The sequence below is a fragment of the Dromaius novaehollandiae genome, chromosome 2, assembly GCF_036370855.1.
Source record: "Dromaius novaehollandiae isolate bDroNov1 chromosome 2, bDroNov1.hap1, whole genome shotgun sequence".
NCBI lineage: Eukaryota > Metazoa > Chordata > Aves > Casuariiformes > Dromaiidae > Dromaius > Dromaius novaehollandiae.
The window spans coordinates 100257563-100284839 of NC_088099.1; the positions used below are offsets into that span (position 1 = coordinate 100257563).

General features: G+C 40.4%; 1 protein-coding gene and 1 long non-coding RNA gene across 5 annotated transcripts in view; one reads left to right on the forward strand and one right to left on the reverse strand.

Annotated features, from left to right (window-relative positions):
* Nucleotides 1-15873, reverse strand: part of PHACTR1 (phosphatase and actin regulator 1) — a 316301-nt gene extending 300428 nt beyond the window's left edge. For 2 of the 4 annotated variants that reach the window (XM_064507040.1, XM_064507038.1), the window contains exons 1-4: nt 15791-15873; nt 14421-14538; nt 2176-2322; nt 212-358 (exon numbers count right to left, since the gene is read on the reverse strand). In XM_064507040.1, coding sequence (XP_064363110.1) covers nt 212-358; nt 2176-2322; nt 14421-14481 — 355 coding nt within the window. In that variant the 5' untranslated portion in view covers nt 14482-14538; nt 15791-15873. Of the gene's footprint in view, nt 1-211; nt 359-2175; nt 2323-14420; nt 14539-15531; nt 15733-15790 lie in introns of those variants that run through there. The other 2 variants (XM_064507039.1, XM_064507041.1) reach the window with 1 other exon arrangement.
* Nucleotides 212-26179, forward strand: LOC112985856 (uncharacterized). Its single transcript, XR_010387822.1, has 2 exons — nt 212-336; nt 25795-26179. It is a non-coding gene; the product is annotated as an uncharacterized LOC112985856 (long non-coding RNA).
* Nucleotides 26180-27277: the final 1098 nt, after the last annotated feature.

Consider the following 27277-nt stretch of genomic DNA (forward strand, 5'->3'; position numbering starts at 1 on the left):
AGGGCCGGCGCGGGGAGAGGGCGAAGCGCGGGAGGGGCCGCGGCGCGGGGCGAGGCGCGACGGGCGGCGCCGAGCGCGGGCTTCGAGGCGCCGGCGGCAGCGCGGGGCAGCGGCGGGGCCGGGCCGGGCCGGGCCGGGCCGGGGGGCGGCGGGCGCGGCGGCCCGGCCCCGCACAAAGGCGGCGGCGGCTCGGAGCGGCGCGGCGTCTCACCTGTGTCGAGGTGGAAGGAGATGCGGGCCTCGGCGAGGTAGGGGGTGTCGCTCTTGGAGCGCACTCTGCGGATGGGCCGCCGGTCGATGTCCTCCTCGGAAGATGCCGCCATTAATGTGGGCACGGTGAGCAGGGTGGCCCGGCGAGCTGGCGAGGGCGAGAGGCGAGCGGAGGAGAGGGGCGGCGGGGGGAGGAGGAGGGGGAGGAGGAGGAGGGAGGAGGAGGAAGAGGCGCATGGGAGGGGGAGGGGAGGAAGGGGGGAAAGGGAGAGGGAAAGGGAGAAAGCCGCGGAGGGAGGGAGGGAGGGAGAGGGGAAGAGAGAGGGAAAACCCGTCAAGGATTCGCGGACGGGAGCGGCGGCCCCCGGCGCTGCCCCTTCCTGCCGGGGCGCGGCGCGGCCTGGGCGCGCGGCCCGATCCGGCGCTATCCGGCGCGGTCCGGCCCGGCAGCGGCGCGGGGCGGTTAACTGCCCGCGAGGCGCCGGGGTGCCCGCGGCTCGGCCCTGCCCAGCGGCGGCGGCGGCGGCGCGGCAGGGCGGCCCGGGGGGAGGCCGCGGGGCCCGGCCGCTCTGCCCCGGCCCCGGGCTCCCCGGCCCCACCCTTGACCCTCTGTGGGGTCCCCCAAGTAATCCCGCGGCCAGGTCAGGGCCCGAAGGGGAGCCTAGGTGCTCACCCCTCCCGCCTCAGCCCCTCGGGCTTTCCCCTCCCCGGGCAGACACGTTAATTAAGTGATACATCAGGCCCTGCATTTGAAAATGCCAAGGTGGCTGAGGAGCTTATGCTGTGCTTTTAAAAATGACCCTGTCACTTAAAGCTTGGGACTCATATAACTCACCATGGCAGGCGTTTGAGGGGAAAAAAATGAAAACTACCCCATATCCGTTTATTTACCCGTCTATGCTTTAATCCTGCCAGAGAGAAGAAGCATCCTGTGTGTTTGCAGGTTGAGCTGAGAGTTAGGAGATGTAGGTTTAATTCCCACCTTTAGTCTAACCTTTTGTTCGTATGACCATAGGCAAAAGTCAGTGACTCTGCCCTTCAGTCACAAAATCAGGATAAAGTTTTGCTGCTTCTCCCCTGGTCTGTCTTCTCTATTTCATAGTCAGCTCTTTATGTAGATGTTATTTCTCATGTGGTTGTAGATTGCCTACCATACCAGGCCTCCAATTTCAGTTGGGACCTTCAGATGGTAGTGTAGTACAAATAATAAAAAATGTTAGTTTTTTTAAAACTAGGGAGCACAAAAGTGCTACATAAAGTAAGAGGTAAACGGTTAAAACGTGTAGCAGCAAGTGTACCAGTTCATTCCATTTAATTCAGATTTTGTAAAGAGCACAGTCTGTTGAGAGTCACCAAGTTGTTCAGCATCTCAGAAATCTTTCGTTTTGGTTGACCTCAGTAATAAAAGTTTCAGTGAGTGCCAGGGCTGCAGTAGCTCTGTAGGCAGCCGTTGGCAGGTCTGAATTGTTTTGAGACAGTTCTCTTACTCATTCCTGCAAAATCCTACACTTTTGCCAATAAACCTATCAATGTTTAAGCCATGCTGGATGCTTCTCCACGATTGTAATGTTAGGTTTAGCTGAAATCTGCTGTTAGGTCTAATCCTTTCATAAATGTTTGTAAGAGCTGTTGTGTTTCTGGTTGACTGGACTGGATAGGGTGCAAACAGATCTTGTTTGCAAACCCATTCTTTTTTGCTCTCTTTTTGATCTCATTGGCTAAAGAGCCAGGCTAAACCAGGGGAGCATCTTTCATCAGTAAGCATCTTTCATCTTGCGGGAGAACTTTGAAAAGGATTCGTGTTCAGATGCTTTTAGTTAAACAGCTGCATCATCTTTGGATTTCCAGTGAACCACCATACCACCAGGTGAACAAGGAGGTAGCCTTTGGGGTGTGTGCATCACAGTAAAGTCTTTAATTAATACCATACACTGTTCTTCACGAGGGGAAGGGATATGGTCTTACCTGTATCAAGGTTGAAGCAGATCCTTGCCTCTTCTAGGTAAGGGGTGTCACTCTTAGACCGGAGTCTTCTGATGGGTCTCCGGTCTATGTCCTCCTCAGAAGATGCTGTCATCAGTGTGGGCACAGTGAGAAGAGTTGCCCGACGAGCTGATAAGAAAGAATGAAGCGGAGAATAGTGGAAGGAAGGAGAAAAGGGGGAAGAAAGAAGAAACGGGGGGGGGGGGGGGGAGAAGAAGAAAGAAGGAGAAAGAAAAATCACTCAGTGTAAAACAAAACCTGTACCATGTAGCATAAGAGGCTGTTTCCTTAGGGTCCCTTCCTCACATGCTGCAGAATATAAATGCTGTGCTGAATGATGCAAAGACAAGTTGAGAAAGGATAGCTAAGCAGGGTGCCCCCAAGATACAGGTTCTGCTCTGTTTCTGCCACAGAATTCATATTTGATGTTCCTAGTCTTGCCACTTAAACTGTTGTTTTCACAGCTGTTCAGTAGCTGCAGCTCCCCTTTTCTTGACAGAAGTTTTGAGACTGTGGTGTCCAAGTAACGGAATATTAAGTACTCTTAGTTTTCTGAAGTCAATGGAGGCTGTGCTTGAAACACATGAAGTGATATATACAGCAACTATCCCCGAACTCAGTTTCTTAATGCCTTAATTTGGGCACTAAAAATTCACAGCCACTTTTTCCTCTTGATCTCTTTATGCCTTAGTTTCTTAGTTGTGAAATGGGGAGAATCATCATTTTCTCTTCAAGTAGGGATTTTGTGAAAATATAAATTCATTAATATTTGTAAAGTATCCATATATTTTAGTGAAGCACCGATGAAAAGCCCATGAGGAAATTAATATTTCTGTCTTCTGAACAAGGTTTAAATGGCTTGGGGCCATGCCTTCAAGGAGGAGAAAGCAAAATATTTAATATTGGCTTATTAAGTGAGCACTGCCCACTCTGTGCACTGATGAAACAAGTTGTGGGATGGTAAAAAATTACTGTGTCATCATGTAATTAGAAACTGTACCATAATACATATGTATGAGGCAAGTGAATTAATGTTGCAGAGGCAACTTTCATTCTGGCATTGCATTTGACCTCACAGCCTTGATAACATTCCTTTAATGTAGGTGCTTTTTATGTGAAAAGTAATTATGGACATCTGCCCAGTGCTTTGGTTGCTGAGCCTATAAATTACAAAGCGCAAACAGAAGAGTCCGTATAAACATATCCCCCTCAATTCTCTCTCTGAGTAGAAAAAGATTATCACAAATGCTGGATGGCATCTGGCTGATCACTTCAAGCATGAGTATCATGCTAAGTAAGTACCCTGCCGGTACCTTTCTCTCCTCTCCACCTTGTATGTAGCTGGAAAGAGAATTCCTGCTTGAAAGTCCATCATTACCCTTAATGTGGGTCTATTAAGGACTATTAACATTAAGACAATGCAAGAGAATGTACTCTGTCTTATAAGAAGGCCTCCCAAAAATTTACAGCTTAGGAAGTTCACACCACCCCTCAAATGCTATCCCTTTGTTAGGACTTTGACGTGGACTTGGGAGAGCTGAGTTTAACTCTTGTGCCTGCTGCACCCCCACACTTACATGCCCTCAGATTGGAGGTGGCATGCCCTCGCACTCTTTCCAAAAGAGATTTAAACCCTGGATTTTTCTTGCTGCTTGGGCATCATCTGGCCTAATAAAGTCTTTATTTTAGGCTTTTTGTTAGCTACCGCACTTCAAAGAGCTAACAATAAAACTCTATATTCCTGCTCAGGATGGAGAGCATGACTGATAGTGACTAACAGCAAATTCTATAGCCTTGTAACAGAGATTTTCTTTAAAGAGCTTTTTAGAGTTCCAAATAATATCTGTCTATCAGATGCCTTCAGATGCCTAACACCAGTCAGGCTTTACGCATGATAGCATATAATTAATATGATTTAACAAAAGCTGCCACTCTGTATTTTTCAATTTGCAGAATTATGTAGTTTACCAAACAAGTATTGGTCTTGGTATTTCTGCTCTAGCTTATTTGGTTTTTGGTTTTAACTAGCTTTCTTTCAAGTTTTTGCTCATTTCTAATCTACCATTTAGATCTGAAATAAAAGCAAAGGGCAAGAGTTAAAATTGATTTAACAGGATCAGCTATTCAGATTATGCTAAAGTAAACATTACTATTAGACTATAAACTATTTCTCTGTTGTAATGGAGGTGCAGTAATGAAGATAAAAGCAAATGGAAAATTTCTGCAATGGAAAATTTTGTATAATGCATCATCAAATTTGCACTTAAGGATGATTTATTTTTATATGAAGTCAACATTGTAAAAATCATCTTGCAAAACAGCCATGTACAAGATTTGTCTGATAAAACTGACATGATCCAGTGGTAGTTAAAGTCGGTGAAAGGGTACCCATGCATTTCATGGGTGGCTGGATCAGGGCACAGGAGACAATTTGAAAAAGAATGCAAATTTAATATACCATTATTGTATGCAGAAGATAAGAGTGGGTTTTTCTTTGTGATTATTTATAAATCATTTTTACTTTGGGGGTAAAAATATTTGGGTCTGACGTATTTATTTTTACTAGAGGTAAGTGGATGTTGGAAAATGTTTCCTGAAGCAATCGTTATATATAACTTCCACAACCATGATTATCTGCCCTTATGTGTATATTTGTAAGTATTTTCCTGGCAGGAGTATTCATGGAAAGATTGGAAATTTTAAGTAAATATTGAAAAATTTCAGATGGAGATAGTATATATCCTTTCCTAACAGTAACCTGTAACACTCCTTATGAAGAAAAAGGCTTGCCTTATATTTTCTAGTAAAGCTACCTCACCATTAGCCCCATGTGATGGATGTGTCCATCACAGATAGCCAACAAGTATTTCTAGCTTCAGATACTTTCCACAAATGAGCTGAATCCCTGGCACACATTCTTAAGTGATGGCTTTACAGGAAAGTTAGAAAGGCCTCTTGAAGGTCTTGGAGTAAAGGAATGACATTGCAGTACATGTTAAGGGACCTGTTTACACTGCAAATAGATTTGAGACCAGTATCTGGAAACTCATTATAAACAGCCAGTCTAACACTAAATTTTTCTTAGAATACAACTTAGCCATTTGGGTTAAATTCACTCATTCTGTTTGCATTGCTTTTGTTAGAGTTACAGAGAGATCAACATATTTTAGCAACATCTTGCTTGGTATTTGTTAGAAAGGGAAAAGAATACTTATGCAGGAAGAATATTTAAAAAAAAATGCTGTAATGTATGTCATAACATGCTAAAATTGATTTTATATAATCTCAAATTCATTGTCTCAAAATACTGTATGTTGAAATATGGCACAAATGCGCACTTGGAAGAGGGGAATGGGAAATACATGAATGATTAGATTGCATTCAAAAGCATTTTAAACAGGAAATTTAAGTATATTTAGTTACATCTACAAGTGGTCCAATTTTCGAATACTACTTGAAATTATAGAAAAGATGGAGGGGTTGCAAATAATTTTTGGCATTTTCATTTTTTCCATTAAAAAAAACTTTTACATATTTTAATAAAAAATATTGCTATTTTTTGTTTGCCAAGAAGTACCTTTGTTTTAAAATATCATAATACAGATCTTTTAAGACTTGTATTTTTAGAAAAATTTTGGACTTTTAATCAGAAAACTTTCAGAACTGAAAAGTCATCCTCTTAAAAATTGATCAAAAAAACCATGATATATTCATCTAGGTTTTTCATTCGCTTTTATCAATCACTTTTTATTATAAGGCTTTTAAAATACCTTATTAGTGATACAGATACCATATTCAGTGTTAGACCAATAGGGCTTTGAACCGTAACTTGCATAACAGATCCTTACCTCCTAATGGCAAAAGCTCTTTAATCGTGATGATTTTTTTTGGATCTTACTGCAAGGAAAGTGCTAAAACGTTTTTGCTTGAGATGTCTAGACCTAAACGCATTGGAAAGGATATGTTTCTGATGCGTATAATCAAAAGCAACTTCAAATAATGCGGAAATAGCCATAGAGGTATGTTAGTTTTACATCGAAACTCTTTCAGACATTTTTGAGGAAAAACTCATTTCTCAGGGCAAATTTTGAACAACCTATTATCTTTAGAATACCTGTGAAATTATTTTAATTGCAATGCTGCTGTTGCTGATTGAGTGGGATTCTTTCATGCTACTTCTTTTCATTAGAAAGGGTACCAGCTTCTTACTTGATTGACTGTATTTCACTGGCACTCTCTCCTCTTTCAGTTCTCTTCCTCCTTCAAGCTTCTCTGGAAAGGGCTCACAATGTTAAGCTACATGTAGATAACACATAAATGTGTTTTTGGATAAACAGAAGCTTTAAAAACATAAATCCAGGTATGTTTTGATGCATCTAGAACATGGTTTTCCATCTGTGCTAAAAAAATTAATCAGTTATGAATATTCTTTAAAGACGGGCCAAGCAATGGGTCCAAGTGGATGTTTACTACAAAGTAGGATCTCGTGGTCTGATTTAATGCCGTTTCTTTCTCAGCTTGTTTTAAATTTGAGTGGTGAAGAACAACATTTGAAGGATTAGGGAGGTGAAATGGGGCATGACTGGCAGGAGAGGAAAGAAGTAGAACATGTACAAGCACTGGAGAGGACATAATTTGTCATTTATGAAGAGTGATTTATAAGCTTGTGACTCCTGGATAGACAGAGAAATACATGCATATAGATTGCTGCATTTCTCTAAAGCAAAGGTGTTGAGGTTGTTGACACAGGCTTGATGGACATCAGTAATCTGAAAGAAAGTACTTAGATACATAGTTTCAAAACACAGGCCTGAGTGTTGTATACAATAGTATATATACGAAAGGACCTTTTTCGTGCAGATGAAATTAATGGTTGGTCATTATAGTTCGTTAAATGTATGCACAGTATGCCTATGTATCATTTTTCTGTGTATTTTAGAGGAAGCAGACTTGTTCTTCCACCTTTGTGTCAAAAGGCGTAGGCTTCAGAAAACAATTATACTTCAAAAAAAAAAAAGGAGGAGGGCTAGATTATGAGATATGAACAAGTAGAGACTTGGTTATTTTAACTAGAAGAATTAAAAGAATAAATGAAGGACAGTGAATTCAGCAGAAATAACTAACCAGCTCATTAAAAAAAAGCCAATGGAATTGAAATGAACTAATTAATGTATTGAGATTTAGTTTTCAGAAGCAATGTTTTCAAGTGTGATTCATGTATAAGTTTTCCATATGTAGGGGTATCTAGCACTGGACCTCAAAAAATTTTTAATATTTAGATAGCCTACTGAGAATTAGGGCACCCTCATTTCTTCTGCCTTTGATTTAGTTGACTATATATTGATTATATTGTTGAAATAATGAACAAAAAGTAGCTGAAGAACAGTTACTGCAACTCATCATGAGCAATTTTTATATGATTGGTGAAGATAATCTATCTGACCTGCAAGCCAGAGACTTAGATCATAACACTCAATTGCAGTTCCTAAATTCTAAGCCCTAAATAATGGGGACATAACAGAATAGAAGGTGGGAAGGGGAAAAAAAAAGTTAAGAAAGATAAGGTAAATGTTGATCCATTATTTCCTGGGATTTAAAGAGAGAGAAATTGATTACACCAGGAACACACACTTGCTGTTACGAATTTGCTGTTATTAATGTTACTAATCTAAGAACTAGTGACATCACATGAATAAAAAAAAAGAGACTTGTAAAATAACATAGCTCTGAAGAGATGTTAATCTGTAGAATGGGTTGATCATATAAAATTTTGGTGCATGTAGTATCCTAATGGTACTTTAAACAAGAAACCAGTCTGCAATGGAGTAATTCTGGACTAGGGTTTGGGGATACTGCAGCAATGCACTTTGGTAAAATACTGGACATAATTTGATATATAAAAGCAGAAGGAAAGCAGCACTGAGTAGTCAGCAGTGATTAAAGTCAGGAATCTAGCATGAATCAGCACTGTGTGAATTAAAAGAAATGAGCAAAAGTGAAGCACAGTGAACTAAATAAATTGTGGAGATAGAGCAGAAGCAGGCAAATGTGGAGTTAAGATTAACTGGGAGCATTTTATTAAATCAAACCTGGAGAACTGATACAAGAGAAGGATTTCCTGGAATCTCTTGAGCAACCATTCCATGTGAGTCTATACAATATTATGAATATATTATCCATTTGCCCTATGTTTCTTGCTTATTTCTGTATTTTTTTCTACTTTACATTTTGAATCACTCTTTACAGTCATCAACTAGATTGTACGAAGTTGCAACCAGTATGAGAATACCTAATGTAAGTGGATCCATAAATAATTTATGGATATAAAGATAGTTTAAGCTAAGCCTTCAAGAGAGTTTTGTTCAGTTAGTTAAATAAGCACAGTGTATCCTGCCAAACAGACTGGCAAAAAATTTCCAAGTACATAGAAGCATCTTGGAAACACTTCATTAATGAAGATAATTTTAAGCATTGGGCCTCCTGCTGGTATAAAAGGAGATGAAACTGGAAAAGTCTGGACACGGATTTCCAGAAAATTAGAAATGATTTTATACCCCTTCCATCAGACTCACTGCAGAGAAGTGCTACACACAGTCTGCTGTGGGCAACCATCTTTTGCGATGGTCCCTAAACCCTTCATTACAATGTGCTGAGCAGAAGTAATTTTTCTCTCTTAATATTCATTCAGGGGACTTCATCTCCTTTTGTACAGTGGCCCAGTCTAAATGCTAAGATGGGTGAGTCACTGCAAGCTCCTTGCTGCAACTGTACGTAGTCACAGGGCAGTATGTATTACATATGAAAAAAGAGTTTAGATATGAGGGAGACAATGATGAGGCCTGACTCCATCTGTGAGCATTCACTCCACTAGACATGGAGCTCTCCTTCTGCTCCAATGGTTTTGAATTTTGTGCTTCATGCTTTTAACAGGAAGGATTCAGCATTCCCCTACTTGAACAGTCTAAAGCCTGACTGTTTAAGGCACTGGAAGGGGTCAGACCTATGTTTTTTGGATCCTCTCAGACAGAAGAGGGAACTGAACCTATGTTTCACCCTTTCTGGTAAAAATTTCCTAACACAAAGTTATTACATGTTCAGAACAGGTATCACCTTCTCATTTTGTTATGCTTCAAAAGGAAGTAATGGTGCTCTGTAGGAGGACCCATCCAGTGGTACAGGCTTCCTTTGCAGAACACCTGTGGGACTGAGCCGCAAGACTCGGGGGGGGGGGGGGGGGGGCGTGCTCCTTGTTTCTTACTGCTTAACAAGCCTAGTAGTTTGAGAAGGCTTGGCCAGCTTTGAATCTCTGTAAGAAAGAGCAGGAAGAAGCCTCAGTAGCAGCTCTCCTCCCTCCTCTTGGTAGGTGCATTTACACTGAGACTCTTGCCCCCTTTCCTAGCTAGGTTGCAGCCACACCTGTGTCTGTGTTCCTCACTGATCCAGATCCTGACTGCTGACTTGATGTCCCAGCTTGGCTTTGTACCTGCCTCATCATTATGAACTTGGCTGGTGGTCTGGACTCTTGGCTGAACCTGGTGACTGTCATTGGACGTGCTCTGCTCCTCTCGTTCGGGTACCGTGGTGCCTTACCTCTTGTTGGTGAGGTCACTGCCTCTGCCTGTGTCGCTGACTCTTGGCTCACCATCTCCTAGGGAGCAGCCTGCTCCTGCTGCTCCTTGACACCAGCCTGCTCAGCTCTGTCAAATCTGAGGTGTTTCTGCATGTACCCGAAAGTAGAACTTCTTTCAAGTTGAACTTTAAGATCAAAACTACTGTCTCTTCAAAATAGGCTACAACTGAGATAGGGGCTTCACATTTGTAGCTTTGGATTACAACTTGACCTGTTTTAGAGAAGTTACTTCCTTTCTTGAATTATGCCCTTTCTTGCAACATGGGATTCTTCTACCTGAACAAATGTTGACAGCACAGGCATCTTTGTCTGAGTTTGCTACCTGGGAATTTACAATCAGTGGAGAGAAAAAGACGTGATTTATATTGTCCCAAGGAAGATGTCTAAGACTAGGTGAAACATGCTGTTAAAATGACTGTTTCTCTCCACTGATTATAAGGGTGTCAGGCTAGTCAGATGTTTTAGGTGGAGACATCTTCACTGAAGACACCTAAAGATAAGTGAGCTGAATCCTACTGTAGAGCCCATTACATACATTCAGCCCTTATGGCTGAAGGCAATGGTAGGTATTTATTTAGAATACATTTACATTCACAAATGATCTTAGTATTTTATTTCCATATGCTTCAAAGAAAGCAATTTTCAAAAATTAGAGTCTAGGTCTATGTTTAGATTTCAGATTTAGATTTTTCCTAGGGCAGGGGGCCAGATCCAAGGAATGACGGTCCGTTCTTCCCTGCTTCTGCCTTCCACATGCGTCACCAGGCATTATGCACTTGGCGAGGACACTGCTATATATCTTCTAGATGCCAACATACAGCCACAGAAGAGACAGTCGGGGATGGCTACAGGGCTTAGGATATTCTTGGCTGGTATCTGAAGACCACAGCCAGCTGGCTTCATTTACCAAGTTGCTCTAAATCTAGATAATCCTTCTGCCAGATCCAGCTTTTGTGACTTTTCCATCTCTCCTGTTTCACTTTCCTTGGAGGAAATGGGGAACAGCTGTTTGAACAGCACATGAAGCCTGAACGGCCAAACATCTTCTGTTCCTGCTCCCAGCCTACAGGAGTGAGGTGATAGCTGCTTCTGCAGAAGTAGAGGATGGGAGAGGAAACAGCTGATTCAGTCACACCTCTCTCCTCCTACCCTACAGCAGCAAAGGCAGCTCTGCAGCTTTCTGCAGGGTTAGGAATGAGTTGTGGGTGTTGGTGCAGACAGTATGGGCTAGAGAAGAGATTAGTTGTTGGGTGCCAAAACCCTGTTTCAGCTCCTATGCTGAGGTCAGAGTATCCTGCATTTGACTACACAAGACCTGAGGTCAGCTGAGATTTGCTGTTATCTGCTAGCAACGGCATCATAGCTCTTTGAGCTTCTTCTCAACATTTTATAGCCCTCTTCCTTGCCTTCTCCTCCACGCACAGGGAGTGGGTACCATTCAGAATGAGTGCTCTATAGCTGCCATTTGTAACGTTGTCATATCATTAGTGTGAAAACATTGGAAAGGGTGGTTTTTTTTCTTTATCTGGAGAATCAAAGGATTAAAAGGCAGAAATCTTCAGATCTCACAGAAAGAGTAAATGGTCAAAAACCACCTTCTATGGTCTGTAAATAGAGCACAAAGTAAAGTAATAACTGTAATAATACATACAATGCATTTCAATGTTGTTTTTAATTAAATGGCAGAATGCTGTAGTCTTCTTTCCCTTAATTTTAGCATAATGCAATTTTAATGCATATACACAAGCTCTTTGATAGCATGATTTACTAATAATACCATGTTATCATATTAACATCAAATAGTTACTTGTTGTCCCGGTTAGGTAGATTTGGTAACAATGATCTCTGCAGATCTTTTCTTTAGTTCCTAACTAGCTACTTGAGCTACACTATTCATATTGAATGGGTGCCTCACATTCAGTGTATTTTTTTGTTTTTTTTAAGGAAGTTAAGCTAAAGCAGTCTAACTGTTTCTCAGAAGGCAGATAAGGAAAGAAATATGTCCTTTTGCCCATGTTTGGAGAAATCATGCCATTATTTCATATAGAAATGCCTGTGCTGTAGAAGCCTGACTTAAAATTTGGCACAAGGTACAAAGATGACAGGAGTAATCAGTGCTGTACAGGCAGCTCCAAGGCACGCTGCAATAGTGTAGAGTTCCTTATGTATGTGAGGTAAGATATCTTACCATTAAGGGGCTTGAGGGTAGGGATGGAATATAAAGGCATTTGCTACAAAAACATTGCTTCTGAAACTCTTCCAGAGGCTTTGTAGCTTGACCCACTAAAGCCATCTCTGTCACCTCATGCTCAGTGCACCATCAGCAGAGGTAGACAGTGAAAGACTCTGAAGCTGCTGTCTGCACTAGCCACATTTCATCTCTCACATCTGCTATTGCTAATCAGATTGTTCATCCATCCTTTCCTTCAAGCACTTCTCCTGTTGCCAGGGGGCTGCTGTGTTGCAGTATTTGAGAATGTAGAGCAGAATCATTGTCTCTTCTGTGCTCATAGCAATTTCCCTGCTGGCATCCAGGTTGTCAGAAAGCAGCCTGCCTCAAATGCAGAGATACAAAGAGCAGAGGGAGACCACTAGGATTTTGGGGAAGAGGTCTGGTGAGCATATGAGGGAAGAAGTATGAAGGACAGGAGCTGGGAACAGCGCAGAAATAGGAGCAGAGAGAAAGGTGAAAAGTGCAGTGTGACTCTGCTATCACTGTACTGTTTCCAGTTGTGCAGGTAATAGAGTTTGGGAGCCTCTGTACCATGCTGTGTACAGTGGAAGCATGTCCTTGGCATCTTTCGTAGAAGGTTCGCCTGCAGAGGAACAAAAAGTCCCAGTGCTCGTTTCTACTTGTTTCGGTGAAGTGATAGAAACCTGCACAGTAGATCTAAAGGTCAAAACCCTGCTGATGATGTGTATATCAATGTGTGTACATTTCTGCATGATGGATTTTTTTTTGCAGTTTGCCTTTAAGGAAAATGACCACATTAAAACCAAGAACTGACCGGGTGCTAAGGAAAGGTTAATATTTGAAAGCCGTGTACCCAACAGGTTAGTACAGGCATTTCTATCTGTGATAACAATATAATTTCTCCAGCTATGGGTAAAAGAACATTTTCTCCCTAGCTGCCTTCTTAGAAATACTTATGATGAAGGTTGTCTGTGCAACCTTTATTAGTCACTTTGTGAACAGTTATGTTCATTGCATGAATGCATATTCTTCCATAGCCCTCTCTGCACCTTATAGTGCACAGAATGCTGTTGATAAATTGATATAGAATGTAAAGCAAGAAGCTGTATTCTGCATTCTAGCTTCTATGGAATTGAAAATGGGTCTATTTGCATAGGAATATCTAAAAACATATTATTTTAATATTATTTTTGTAGCAGTGCTCGGGTATGTGTTGCATTTTAGAGATGGAGGAAAAAAAGCAATCAAGATCTACCATTGCCCTCATTGGATTTTCACCTAAGGTACTGAGTATTTGCAGTTGTAGTTCAGTGCTATGTTGTGACAAGAAAGCTTTGCTGTCAACACTTTTCTGCATGATTTGTACGGATGAAGTTACATCATGATGGCTGGGACAGCAGTTGGGCAATGCAGCATGTGTTATTGGGCAGCAATGCAGTCAAGTCAAAGGTTAAAGGTGGTGCTGAGCCCTGTGCATCCTGAGAGGGTGGCGTTCCCTGGGCAGATTAGGTTTTGCTCTGGGAGAACACACTGCAGAGGAAAGGCAGAACTCTATTGGCTGGACTTTGAGTTTAACTAGCAACTGAATAAAGTTAACTGTGAAAAAAGCTAGACCAGGTTTTCAGAAAGCAGGCAGTACATGAAAACAAGAAAGGTCTTGGTCCTTACACTTTTCTTCGATTTAATATGGTGCTTAAAGATTTTCATAAGGAATAGAAAAACCTTTCCTCTTTGAAATTGCAAATTTTCTGCAAAAATAGAGTTGGTGGGAAACATGTACACTGACTTTACCAAAAATATCATTTTTCTGTGTCATGAACAAGTCTCAACTACATTAAAGTTAGGAAGTTTGATTACTCCTGCTATTTCTTGCACTGCTATTACTCAGTGGGGGCCAGCATTTCACAGCAGAAGGATACAGACCTGTGAGAGTGTTCTGTTTGTGTACAGAGCATTGGAGTGTCTCAGAGTTTTCCTAAGTTGGTTATTCCTACAGCACTGCATAATATGTCGTAAGCGATACTGCCAGCACTGAGAAGTGAGGAGGAAGGGGAAGCACATCACATGTTTGCACAGCATGCAGCAGGAGATAGCTGTCCCCTCTGATCTGTCCATTCTGGCTCTGCACTGCCAGAGTCTGGATCTCTAGAGCTCCTTTTGTTCCTGCTGTGCGCCCAAGAGCAATAAGCTTTTCCTTATCCTCCATGGGAGCAAATCAGCCCTCTCGTTGCTGTTCTTACCATCCCTTTTACACCCTTTTACACCATGCATTTTGAAGGTCTTTCCCTGTGCCTCCTTACATTTCAGTAGTTCAGTCACAGGGGCCAGTCATTGTTCAGCCCCATATGTCTTATTATACAGTTATAATAGTTATATTCTGAGACAGTGTCCAGAGTTTCTTACCTTGAGCCCCTTGACTGTAAAACAGTCTGTGAGCAGACTCGACATCCAAAAAGTAGTCCATTTTGAAGGAACTTTGTGTTTGTGTACAGCACTCCTGTATCGATGATCAGTCAGATTCCTGGGAAAAATAATAGCAATGTTAGACAAAAAAGCTGATAAATTTCTTTGTGGAAAGAATTGTGTAGGCAGTCATCAAAATACTTAGTTTGGCATATTATGGTCAAAACATTCTCAAATCCCTATTCGCAGAATCTCATAAATATCCTTTTCTATTTTAGAAAGGTTATTTTGTCTAAATCCTTGTCTATAGCCATAAGAGAAAAGTGCTGTTACAGCATTAGCAAGATTCCTGGTACATTCACGTTTATCCTAGCCACAGTCTCCATTTCTTACAATACATACTTAGATTTACCTGCCTGTTACATTTGGTCTTAAAAATAACATCAAGAAATCTTGTGGCAAGGACCTTCTTTAGCCATTCTTTAGCTTAGTGCCCAGGACAGCAACAATGCCAGAGCCATGGCCAGGGCCTCTGAGAAGGCACTACTGTAACAGACTACAGAAAAGATAGCATTAGTGCTCATTATGCCAAAAGACTGAACTAGAAATGAAGAAACAAGACTACACCTTCTCCACTATTTCATTCCACCTAAATAAGAAGAAATGAGCCTTTTCTCCCCTCTCGCCTTTGACTGACCACAAGTTGCAGCAGAATATGCCACTATCAGTTTTAAAAGATGTAATAAGAGCAGTCATTAACAAATGGTAGGACACTGCAAGCACTGCTTCATAGCTAGTTTATCTTTTTTACATTCTCCTGAGCCTCAGATCTGCCTAGATCCTAGTTTGCATCTAGGATGTACACTGAATCAGGTTTGCTCCTGCCACACGGAGTTCCTGGGATTATGCACGTTATCATGACCCTTCTCCGATATTCTTGCTGCCTCCTGCATTTTCTTCTACTCTGAACAACTCACATAAAAATCCATGATTTGCAGAAAATACAGAATCCAGATCTCTCCTCCAAACCTGAATTAGCTACAGCATATTATTATAAGCATACAAACAGCTATACACAGCACTTCTTTTAAAGACAGGCAGACAGACATACCTCTAGTCCTTTTCCATGCAAACCTAACAGAAAGGTTTGGGCAGGAAGACCGACCCCTCGCTTCAAACAATTCCTTCAACTACTTTGCCTGAAATCAGGAAGTCAGAGTTCCAAAGCTGTTGTTTTCTTCCATCCAGTTTTCATTGATTAACATGCAATCTTTTCTAAAATTTGAAAACCAATCCTGAGGAGAAAACTTTTAAAATTCCTCAGCGAATCACTTTATTGTAGCACTCCCAAACCCACAAACGATACTTACTGCAAAATACCAAGAGCTGCCTGGCAGTGATGTAAGCTCCAGTAGTTTCAAGGAGGGCTTCTTTGATCTTACTAAATGTCCCCAGTGTAAGCAAACAATTTTGATTGTTTGATTGGAACTCTGATGAATAATGCATAACGTCAACTGGACTTCCTTTATCAGATAAAAATGGCCAGGAGATGTTGTTACTTAGCAACAGGAGGTGACACTACGATCATCTCCCCCACTCCCCCTCACCCTTCATACTGAAAAATTAAGCCCCTGGTTTTGATTCGATAAAAACTTTCCCAGGGAAAAAAAAAATCTACGTCAAGTTTCCTTAAGGATTTGTTTTTCACTCTAATCTTCCTTATTGCATCTCATATTCTCAGATATTTTTAAGTGTTTCATAATGATTAACTACAGTGTTTTGTTTTGTCTAATAATTTGCTTTCAGTAACTAAAATCCCTTTCTTCATCAGTTACCACAAAAGTAATGAGGCTGTTAAATATTTTATCATGACTATAATGCCAATAATAAGGTCTTGAAAAAATTCAGTTCTTTTCTGGTACTGCTTGTTGGACAAGGCATACAGAGAAAGCAACACAAAAAATGTTCCAGTGATGTTATGAAATACATAGATTATCCAGAAACCTTTTCTATTGCAGAATTTCTCCTTTCAGTAATTTATTCATTCTTGATGGTGTTCTAACATTTGATACAAGCATTCGCTAGGAATCATTGCATTTCTGTACAAGATACAGCTTTGTACAAAATACATGATGTAGCTTTCTGCAAGAAATATACATTGATCAAAAGCAAAAGCTCAGTGCAAAAGATTTTAAAAATAAATAAATAAAAGCAGATGCAGGAGATAAGTACTTACCAGTGTTACTGACCTCTTTCCATCCTACTGTCATGGAATAAGACTAAGCAAATGCAACCCCAGTCTGTGAGCCAGAATGAGCAGCTTCTAATTTTCACTTCAACCTCGAATTCAAGAGTACTGAACAGAGAAGGGTGACGGATCTGCTGTTTTATATTATGATGAAATGAAAGCTCTTAGCAGAGATCTGAGTAGTACTGCTTTTTTTTATATTACATTAGCCTGCTAATTTGAGGAAAGTGAAAGGCTTTGTTTTACTGTCTTTTATCTGTTCTCTTTGCTACCCCCACAATTTAATTTGCATTTAAAATTATTCTTATGTCTCCACTGCACTCTGAGGTGTGGAGCATTTTCTAATCACGACGAATGTTCAGTGTGGTTTTTGTGCAATGGCACTTTTATTCTGAGCCAGAAACATGGTGAGTAATTATAATTGCCAGTTATTTTCTAGAATGAAATACAGAGTGGCTGTCTGATGCAGTTTCTGATTTTTCCTCCATTTAGCAGCACATTGCAACAAACTGCTCAGTCAAAGTATAAGTAAAAACATAAATCAAATAGCAAAGTATCATATCATGATAGCTTACACATGACCCTGAAAGCAGAATATGTTTCTACTGAGGTCTTTCCAGTAATAATATGTCTTTTCTGCGTTTGAAAGTGGGCTTGGGTAGTTAATGAATCTGAAATGCAGCACAATTCTTTTTTACGTGGCTTCCAATTCATCTAATTTAACATTACTGGAGTTTCACATTGTTTTGGAAGCCTAACAAAGCCAAGCACTAGAGGCTAGCATAGGCAATGCTGTGAAGCTTCACAGGGCATCCCTCACAAGTCAGCCAGGAATTTGCTGCTTCCAGCAGCTCTTAGGATAGTTCTCTAAAGTCTGATTTTGGAAACCGATCAGAAATTGAGGATAACAGCAATAAAGTGATCCATTGATAAATTTAATCTCAGAAATTCTGGGCAAGAGTAGTGTCAGGGAAGACAATCACACTTAGTCTTCTGATATTTGCAGATGTTCTACTTAAGAGGTCAAGTGTAGATACCCTCTGACATGCACTGCCACAAAACATTGCTCGTGGTCAAAACTGGGGGTTCTGAAAGGCTAGACTTTCGTTATCAGATAGCTTCTTTAAATGAGAGATTTTGGAGCTTTTAAGAAGAAATCCAAGAAGATACATAAACACTCAGAGAACAGGCTCCTTGGTGCAGGTTAGAAGGGAAGAATCCCTATGAGCAGATTATTCCATGGATTTCTACTCTTGAGGTTTCTTACCTGCACCCAGATGATATCAAAGATAAAGATAAGCTATATGAGCTTCAGGTAGAATCTGGCCTGGCAGTTCCTACATGAGCATGCTGCTTAATATGGTTGGGTTGAGTAGGAGTGTCACAGTGCCACCTTGAGTGGTGGGTCTGACTTATGCAAACTGTTCCTGTTTTCAGAAGTGGGACAAACATTTTCATTCCTAAGCACAAATTGAAACAAAAACAAACAGCAAGAACACTGCAAGCCTTCCTCTTTGCATTTTAGAGACTTACTAACACCTTACTGTGTGCATTTTGGAGAGTTTATATTTGCCCTCATGACTATGGAACAGTAGGTCCCTCCAAGCTATCCTCTGATAATTATTGGATCTGTTATCTTATGGACCAAGGGCTAGCTACTTGCTTAGCCCAGCTGACTTTCTTCAACAGAAAAAAGAAGAAAGGCTGGCATCACAAAGACATGGAACAAAAAATGGAAGACAGGAGAAGACTATCCTTCACTCTCCACATGGACCATGTCTGCTTGCTTGCAGTCAGTACAGAATACTTTTTTCTAGAGGTGCTGGATCTCCCAGTCACCAAGAGGATGAGACAAATACAACCTTCAATGCTAGAGAATGTTTTATAGCGCCTGTCCATCAGCCTTTGGTGTGCCCTTCCAGTCCTCTTTGTTGTCAGCTTTTCAGACTGCGTTGTCACCTTCCGCCTTGACTGACAACTGCAGTCATTAAAATCACCAGCAGCATCTCTGCTGACCATTGCATGATCATCCCTCTTGACCTTCATCCATCTCAGGGATTTACAGTTCACTCTGAATTACAGTGCAGCAGTTCTGACAGCTGCAAAGAGCTCTGTCTGACTAGGGTGTACTTAGGAACTCGATAACAGTGCCTTTTTATTTATATACTTCTGTGACATTTGTCACCATGAGGAAAATCCTTGCTTGCCTGGTTACAAAGTCTTTAGGGACCAGGATGGTAGTGTAGGCTTAGATTTGACCATCAGTCTCTGAAATGGAAACCCCTTACCTCCAGTTCAGTTGAAAGGCCTATGTTATAGAAAATTGTTCAGGTGAAACAGATACGTTCCTAGTTGAGTGTGATCCCCAAATCAGGCTTAACGTATCCTTGAAACTCACACCTGAAGTTTTGCACAGCGCTTGAGCCAATGCGTGGTGCACTGAAGTGTTTACTCTGAAACTTTGTTTTCAAGAACAGCTTTGCACCTCAGGAGGCATTTCTGTGAGGGAAGGACAGCAACAGTCAGAACCAGAAACATTGCTCTCCAGCTCGCTGAATGCTTCCCTGTGCTCTACCAACCCCTGGAAGACAAGCTTGCAAAACCTCTCCTATTGCCTAGGCCTCTTATCAGCACAGATCCCTCCTCAGGACCACCAGTGCAATGGTTTTGTAATATGCACAATACCCACAAGATTATACTGAGACTACACTTTTTCTGAGCTGGACTATAAAACCAGCCAACTGACCTCTGTTGAAGAAATACTTGGAGAAAAACTGTCATGCTTTAGGAAGATCTGAAACTGGCATTCTTCATTGTAAGCTTAAGTAACCTACTGCATCACATTTGACTTTTTCCCCAAGTTAAAAAAAGAAAACCAAAAAATCCCACCAAACCCTCAGGCAGAAAGTAATTGAACACTTGGCATTTAAAGGGAGTGAGTAGCCTTCTGGTTTTCTAACAGTCAGATTCATGTAGGCAACAGGACTGGTTTTTTTCCTACCCTGAACTCTCTATTGAGAACATAGCTGTTACTGTAATGACTCAGAGCCTCAAAAAAAAAAAAAAAAAGAAAAAAAAAAAAAGAAAGAAAGAAAAGTCTGCTGCTGACAAACACTAATATTAACCTGAAAGAAAGTGGGAGAGAGAATGTAATGTGTGACTGAAGAAGTGTAGGCAAGGTGATTATTACAGAGAGTTGTTTCCTGAGGGATACATTCAGAATAAAGGAAGAACATAAAAGTTTAAGCCCCTAATCTATGAAGAAGGTTTTCTTTTTAAATTATAATTATCAGTCTTGTGCTTAGATATATTAAAAAGAAAGGATTACTAACAAAATTAGGACACAAATGTGTTCTCTATTTCTTATTTGTAATGCAAGACAAACATTATAGTACATAGAGCTTACAATAAAACACAAATATTCAAATGAATGTTCCATGTCCTTCATAGTGATAGAAATTACTAACATTGATGCTTTCAGAAGTTTCTACAAATTTTGTACAACTCCATCTTGGGGTCCCAGGCTGAGACCAATTATGACTATTAAGAGAGTTATCCAGAAGAACTGACGTTCCGTGTGTGTGTGAATGTGTGGGTTTTTTTTAATGTTTCTGCCATTAAAAATATCAATATCCAGAAAGACTGAAGAGAACATAAGAGTAGCCCTGGTTATTGAAATCAGTAGAAAGTTTGCTCTGGATTTTTATAGCATCAAGGTCACATCCTTATTGTTTAGCTCTGAAGAGAACATTGCACAGTTTCCAATGTAGAAGAGATGAGCATGAAAAGAGGCAGCTCCAGCATCTTGTGACATGAACAAGAAGTTACTATTTGAGAAAAATCCTAAAGTGCTGTCATGGAGAACAAAGGTTAGATATCCTGAGTAGAAAAAGTCTATTCTAAGATGATATATGGCAGTTTTATACGCCTTCATTTGAAGGAGGAGAGGTTGAAGTCATAATTATATGATGAACATATTAGGGAAGAGAGATTTTGGGAGAGCATGTATGTTAAAACTTACTCCTTCAGTCCTTATACAGGCAGAAATTCTGCATTAAATAGACCTCTGTCATCATCCTCAAATGTATGACTGGATTATCTGGTTCCATAACAAACTCTGCAGGCACGGGAAAAAAAGGGATATTGCCCAATTGATTCCCACAGGTCACTTGGAGGGAAGCAGAGAAATGCAGAACTATCTGGAGCAGGGGAACTGGATGAAACCAGTAGAGCAGACAGATGTATTGGGTAAGCTTTCCTCCCATTGCCCTGTCAACACCCAGCAGTCGTAGAGGTGGCCTTGTTGGCTTCCTAGTCACTCTTCAAGGATTTCTAGCAAAGAAATTCCAAAAAGGTTCAAAGGAACAGCCAGAATCAATGGCAGGAAGCCAGCAAAACCAGTCCTCCTCTGTGTCTTCCTAGCCCTGAGCAGTCAGTCACCAGAGCTAGAGCTATCTCTCACACAACAGACAGTATGATTGGCCAAAGAGGCAATAAGAAACATCAGTGACTTTAATTTGCAACTGATAAAAAAACTAATGCAGGTACTATGATCTCAGTCTTAACCTTCGCTGAAAGAGGGGAAAAATCCAACGCAGGGAAAGAAACTGGAAACAAATACTCGCTTACTGTCTTCTGATGGCCTTTGAGAAGTTGCACTGCTAGTGGACCATTCCTAAATCTAGTTTGAGTTGGTTGCCAGTTGTAAATGGAATAAACAGTTCTGAAATAACTGAGCAGCTGGACGTAAGTACCATAACATGATTACATCTGATAGAGATCTAGGAATTGCAGTCTGGTTAGAATGAAATAAAATGACTTCTTGCAGACTGGCTTTATGTAAGGCAAAGACATAACTACAGAGTATTAATGAAGTTACAGAGTAGAGTCCTCAAATAACACGATGAGACTTAACATTCATATGGCACAGTGCATACATAGATAAATAATGCGTATGAATGCCAACATCTGAGTAATTTACATAAAATCCATCTCTTTTTCCATGTCTATGTTGTGCCATCATCCAAAAACTGCATCAGCTTTCAATAGAGTTTTCAAAAATGTTTGACCCATGATTTTAATGATTAACTTCCCTAGGAAGAGATTTAGATCAAAGAGAGCTTCAGGAAAACCATCCACCTGGGCTTGTTTTCTACCCTGTGCTGCTCTGGAGCTACCGAAGAGCCTACTCTTTTGCAATAGGAACATTTGTAGGACTTTTAATGAAACAGGTAGATGTAACTGAGAAAACTATTCCAACAACTTTAATGTTCCTGAACATATATTACTATACTTCACTACTGAGCTATCCCCAAGTTTGTGTGTATCTTTAACTAAGTTTGGACACCATTCTTTACGTGCAAAAGTTGGATATTTTTCTACATTTGAAATATGTATATGTTTGTAATATGCAACTACACATTGCTGTACATCTGAACACCTTTCCTGGCTTTATAGAAGGATTTGATCCTGCACAATGCAGGGCTAAGCAGTGTTAAAAATGATGAGCAAGATAGCGAGCCAGGAGAACCTAATTCTTTGTTAATGATGGTGAGAATGCAGAGCTGTCAAGTTGCTTCTGCCTGGTAGCAAAAGTATGGCCTCAAAGAAGAATATGTATTAAAGCTAAGTGTTCCATTAGCATGGAGGGGATTACACTAGCCTGCCTGTCTCCTCAGACATGCTTGTTTTCTGCCCACATCCTCCTCCTTTTTTACACACACACTGCAGGCTCAGGACAGTACTTCAAGCTCTTCATGTTGCTCGTGATTTCAAAGAACTTCTGCATGCCTTTGAGCAAAGCCATTTTGCACCTGTAGTAGGAATTTATAGGACTAATGCCAGATTCGCATTCCAGCATGAAACACCTAATGCTGATCTTCTCCAGTTCCTCTAACCTGACTAAAGAGCAGGCTGTCAGACAGAATGCTGGACCAGGGATTGTTTCTAAAGAAGCACATGAGCCAAGGACAGGTCCAGCGTTTTACACAGGTTGTACTTATTTTCAGTCAAACTCACTGAGGAAAAAATAAAATGCCTTTATTCTGCTACCTGAGTTTCACAAATTATTAGAGGCATTGCAGTCACGTTACTGAGGTGTATCCCCATGAACTGTCAGAACGACATGTATAGGCAGACTGCAAATAATTGCCCTGACAAATGACATTTTGCAATCTGTAGGTGGCCTTATCAAAATAACATTTGCTGTTTGTTCAGTGTCCTCCAGGCTGATAATCAGTAATTTTAATAAAGCATTGTCTTTAGGAGAATGAAGAAAAAGGCATTCATGGCCCACCCTAGAAGGTATACATATATATATATATATATATTTTTTAAATTTCATTTCACAGGGGCTTGTTTGAAAACCTGCTAAAAATCAAGGGAAAGTCTTCTCTTACTCCAGTGAGTTTAGATTAGACTCAGTACATGTAGTGCTTCAGTATCATACTTTATGGTTCAGATCATGAAATACCTTGAGAAACCCTGAAAGTTAAAACATTAGGCCCCTGGTTAGCTCTCATTTGCATATATCGGTCATCTCTGAAATGTTTACATTTTTCAGTTAGCAAAACCAGTAAGCGTCCCTTGTGCAGACAACACATTTTCCAAGGACCACAGTGCCAGCCAACAGCACAGCTGGCTCGCTGTTCTTGGTTGCGCTTGATGTGAATGATAGTTTTAACATGGGATGGCTGCAGGCCTAGAGTGCATGCAGTGGTATGTGACTGGCATCTCTTAGCTTTTTGGCATGATCATGTGGGAGCTGATAGTATAACTGTAAATCAAGGGCTTGCTTTGTGTTGATTTCCTACATTCAAACTAAGTTAATGTTAAAGCAAGAAGGCAACCAGAAGAGCCCAGCCTGAAAACCAGGTCTCACTACTTCTATCGTAATTAGAGTGTGCACAGGAGTAATTGCAGGACACAGCTTTCCTTGGGTTACTGCTGCAGCAGATTTGCAGATACTGTTCAGGAGGAGGGGTTGCTCTGCTTGTTCCTGTGTTGCACAATAGAAGAAACGTGAAGCTCAGAGCAGCTGGGGAATTACAGCCCTGAAGCTACAAGGATGCAGGTTTCGTAGAGGTCGGTGTGTCTGCAGAGAGGTGAAGGTGAAGCCTGGGCTGTTAATGTAGCCCATTGCACTTCTTTAGAGAAGTATGACTTTAATACTCTCCTCCCCCATAAAAGAGCCTTCCTGTGTAATAATAACAATAAAAAACCCTCCTTCCAATGTTTTCTTTTTGAACACATCAAGCATCAAAAAAGCTGTCATTTCAGACCAACTTCTGCCCATCCCTATGGCAACTAATGGAAGCATTTAATACTATATATACAAAATGTAATTTGCTCCCCCGCCATCTCTAGTTATACTCTTCTTTTTATGCTAAAATTGCTCTATGACGCCTACAATGTTTGGAAAATGCTCCTGAAGTGACATGCATCAGAGGTTCAACGTCACCAAAAAAAGCTCAAATGACCAATTAAAAATATTGATTCTGAAAATGCAGTTGAAAAAATTAGCAAAGGCCAAAAATATCTTTTCTGAATGGTCATATTTGTACTTTTAGAAAGCCCAGCATTAAAACCAACCATGTCTCTGGAAAAGGGGGAAATGGGGCAGTGGAGAGAAAAGAAATCAAACACTGATGACCAAATCAACAAGTGACAGTATTTAATATCTTTACAGACTGCAATCAGCAGTCCCTGTCATATAAAGAACTTTAAAAGCTGCTAAGCAGTCTCTGAAAACCCTTCCTCTGCCTAGCCCTGTATGAGCTTTAGAAGTTAAAGTCAGCTTAAACTTGGGGCTTAAAATATTAAAATAAAAATAATGAAAAGATAAAAGTAATATGGATTTTTTTAAATCTTTCTCAGAAGGGAGAGATGAGGAGTATTCATTGTTTACAGCTCTGTATTATGAAGCTTCTGTACAGAGAACATATTTACAGATATTATTTGGCTGTCCAGAGTCAACTGCCTTGCTCTTCTCTATTCCTTGCAGCTTTTATTGGTACCTGTTTAAAACAGACCTGAGTAGCATACAGTAGAACACATTATTAAATTCAAGCATACTAGGAATTAACGTCTTCCTGCTGTTACCCCCTTTGAAGCAGCCAAACATGCGCAACCAGCACCTTAATTTCAAGTAGGACAGATTTAAAGATTTTTATATAAAAGACTTCTGTATTATAAAAACTATAAAGATATAAATATAGCTCACAAAATAAACAAGAAGAGAGGTATTGCATGATAATACATCCCCTTTGACATTGTTGTAGCATTAAAAGAAACTCCACAGATACCTTCAGAATGTCCCCCAGGCACCTCATTTAGGTCTTTCAAGCATCAAAAGGGTCCATTTCATTAAAATCAGAGACCGTGTTACTCTGTCACTGCCTGAATTCTTATATTCTTTATTAATGTATGGTGCTCTGTAAACAAGAGGCCCCGGAACAACAACAGTAGTTCAGCTGCTACCTACAAAGTAGCTTTATAGTAGGTTTAGAGAAAACATGAACAATTATGCAGAATTTTGTGCCTCTTAGAGACACTCAGCATGGGTAAGAAAGAGGGAAGTACCAACTAACTTAGTAGAATGCTTTTTCCAATATTTCTTTTGGGGTGTACAAAGGAACTGCAGCTTCTGCTGCACAGATAGATGGACACAGAGCCATTGCTGTGGTGGCTGAGGCCAGATGGTGCTAGCTGCTTAAGTTTCCCAAAAGAATCTCTCTTGCAGCAGCTTCCTTGTGCTAGTCCTCTAGTACACACAGACATAGACCATTAGCAAATACCTATAGCCTCCTAGCGTAGTTCGATGAAGTAGAAGTTTAATCAAAAACCTTTCCAGCAAAGGAACCACATTTAAAACTAAAGATACCAGGAATTAACCATGCCTTTGCAAGGTCTGACCCTTAAAGTAGGGATGTCTGTCTGAAAGTGTTTATGAGTCAGGGGGAGATGGAAATAGGAATATACCGAAGAGGAATAGGGCAGAATGTAGAGGAAGGACATAACTGCTGTATGGAGCGATTATTGCAGCATGCTATAAAATGGTTGACAGTAACCCTGTGATGTGGATATTTCATGGATTTCTTACTTGGTTTGTATTTTTGCCTTGTGCAGGTATAGGAACACAAGCAGCTTCTTTTCCTCCTTCAAGCTCCAAGTTGGTCATAGCTTATTCCTGTGATGGCTCCACATTCACAACTCGCAAGACTTCAATGGATCTCATAACAAATGAGAATGAATTGTCCGGCTATAGAAATAAGGGGGGAAAAAGCCGTATTTGGTTTAGCTTGAAAAATTAGATATGGTGTATGACTAAATTAAACACTTTCCCTAACCAAAGGGATATTAGTTGGAGAGTATCTATAGCAACTCTCCATTGTACATGACAGATTCCTTTAGCCAAATGCTGGCACTGCTGAAATCAATCCATGTTTTACACCTGTCTTCTGTAGGCCCAGTGTTTGACCGCATGTGAATAAAGCACACTGGGAGACATTAACATTTTATAGTTGCGTGAACTTTCACTACTAGGCTATAATTTTCTTTTCAGTGTCTGGAGCCTATGAGAAAAGGCAATTTGTTGAGAACAATTGTAAAAACCTGAGGAGGTAAGAACTGGAACACACAAATAGTATGTGTTTAATAAAAGAGAGATGTAGCGTGCCCTCCAGGAAAACGATTACTGTGGAAGAAAAAAAAGTCTTTGAAGGCAGCTACTTAATGTGGAGTTGCAGCCTAAAAGACAAAGAGCATAGTGGGATAGATCAATAAAAGCGTAGCAAACAACAACAACAACATAGATTCACAGAAATACAGGACAGAAAGGGACCTCAAGAGATTATCTAGTCCCAGTGTACTGAGACAGAATTAACCTCACCTAGCCCATTCTTCACAGATGTTTCTCTAATCTGTGCTTTAAAACTCATGAAAGAGACAGCACTGCCTCTGTAGGTTTTTCTTGTTATAATAGGGTAGGATTTTCTAGTATTATAATATCCTTAGGATTATAATTTTTCTTCTTAAAATTCCCCAGTTTCTTTGCTGCAAATTGAACTTGTTTTTCCTTTTCCTCCAGTGGACATTGTGAATAATTGAACAACATGTTGTAACTAGAACATCTCAGATAATGTACTCAATTACTTCATTGAAGGGAGAATTATAGTCCTCTGTAGGTGATTACAAAATGACCATGACATTCTCAAACTTGAGAAGCTTTGAGGAACACAGCTGACCATTTTGAGCATTTGAGATACCCAAAACCAGATGAAAGTGCTCAGCATATTCATGGGCTCCTCTGCTACTTTAAATCCTGAAATCCAAGGCCCTGTTTCATGGACTAGACATGGTGAAAAGATTATGTGCCTCTGGTGGATACTATGTACCATAAAATAAATGGGTTTCTAGTTCCTTAAGCATTCTGCTCTTTAAGACTGGTCCATATTCTGCAAAGTTTTTTTCCTGAGTTCTATCATCTTGAAAAAGTATTCTATTTATGTAATTTATTTAAGAATCCATTGGACTTCCCAAACATCTGGAGAATTACATCAGAGTCAGCCATTGTCATTACCAGTTAAAAAAATAAAAATAAAAAGGGCCC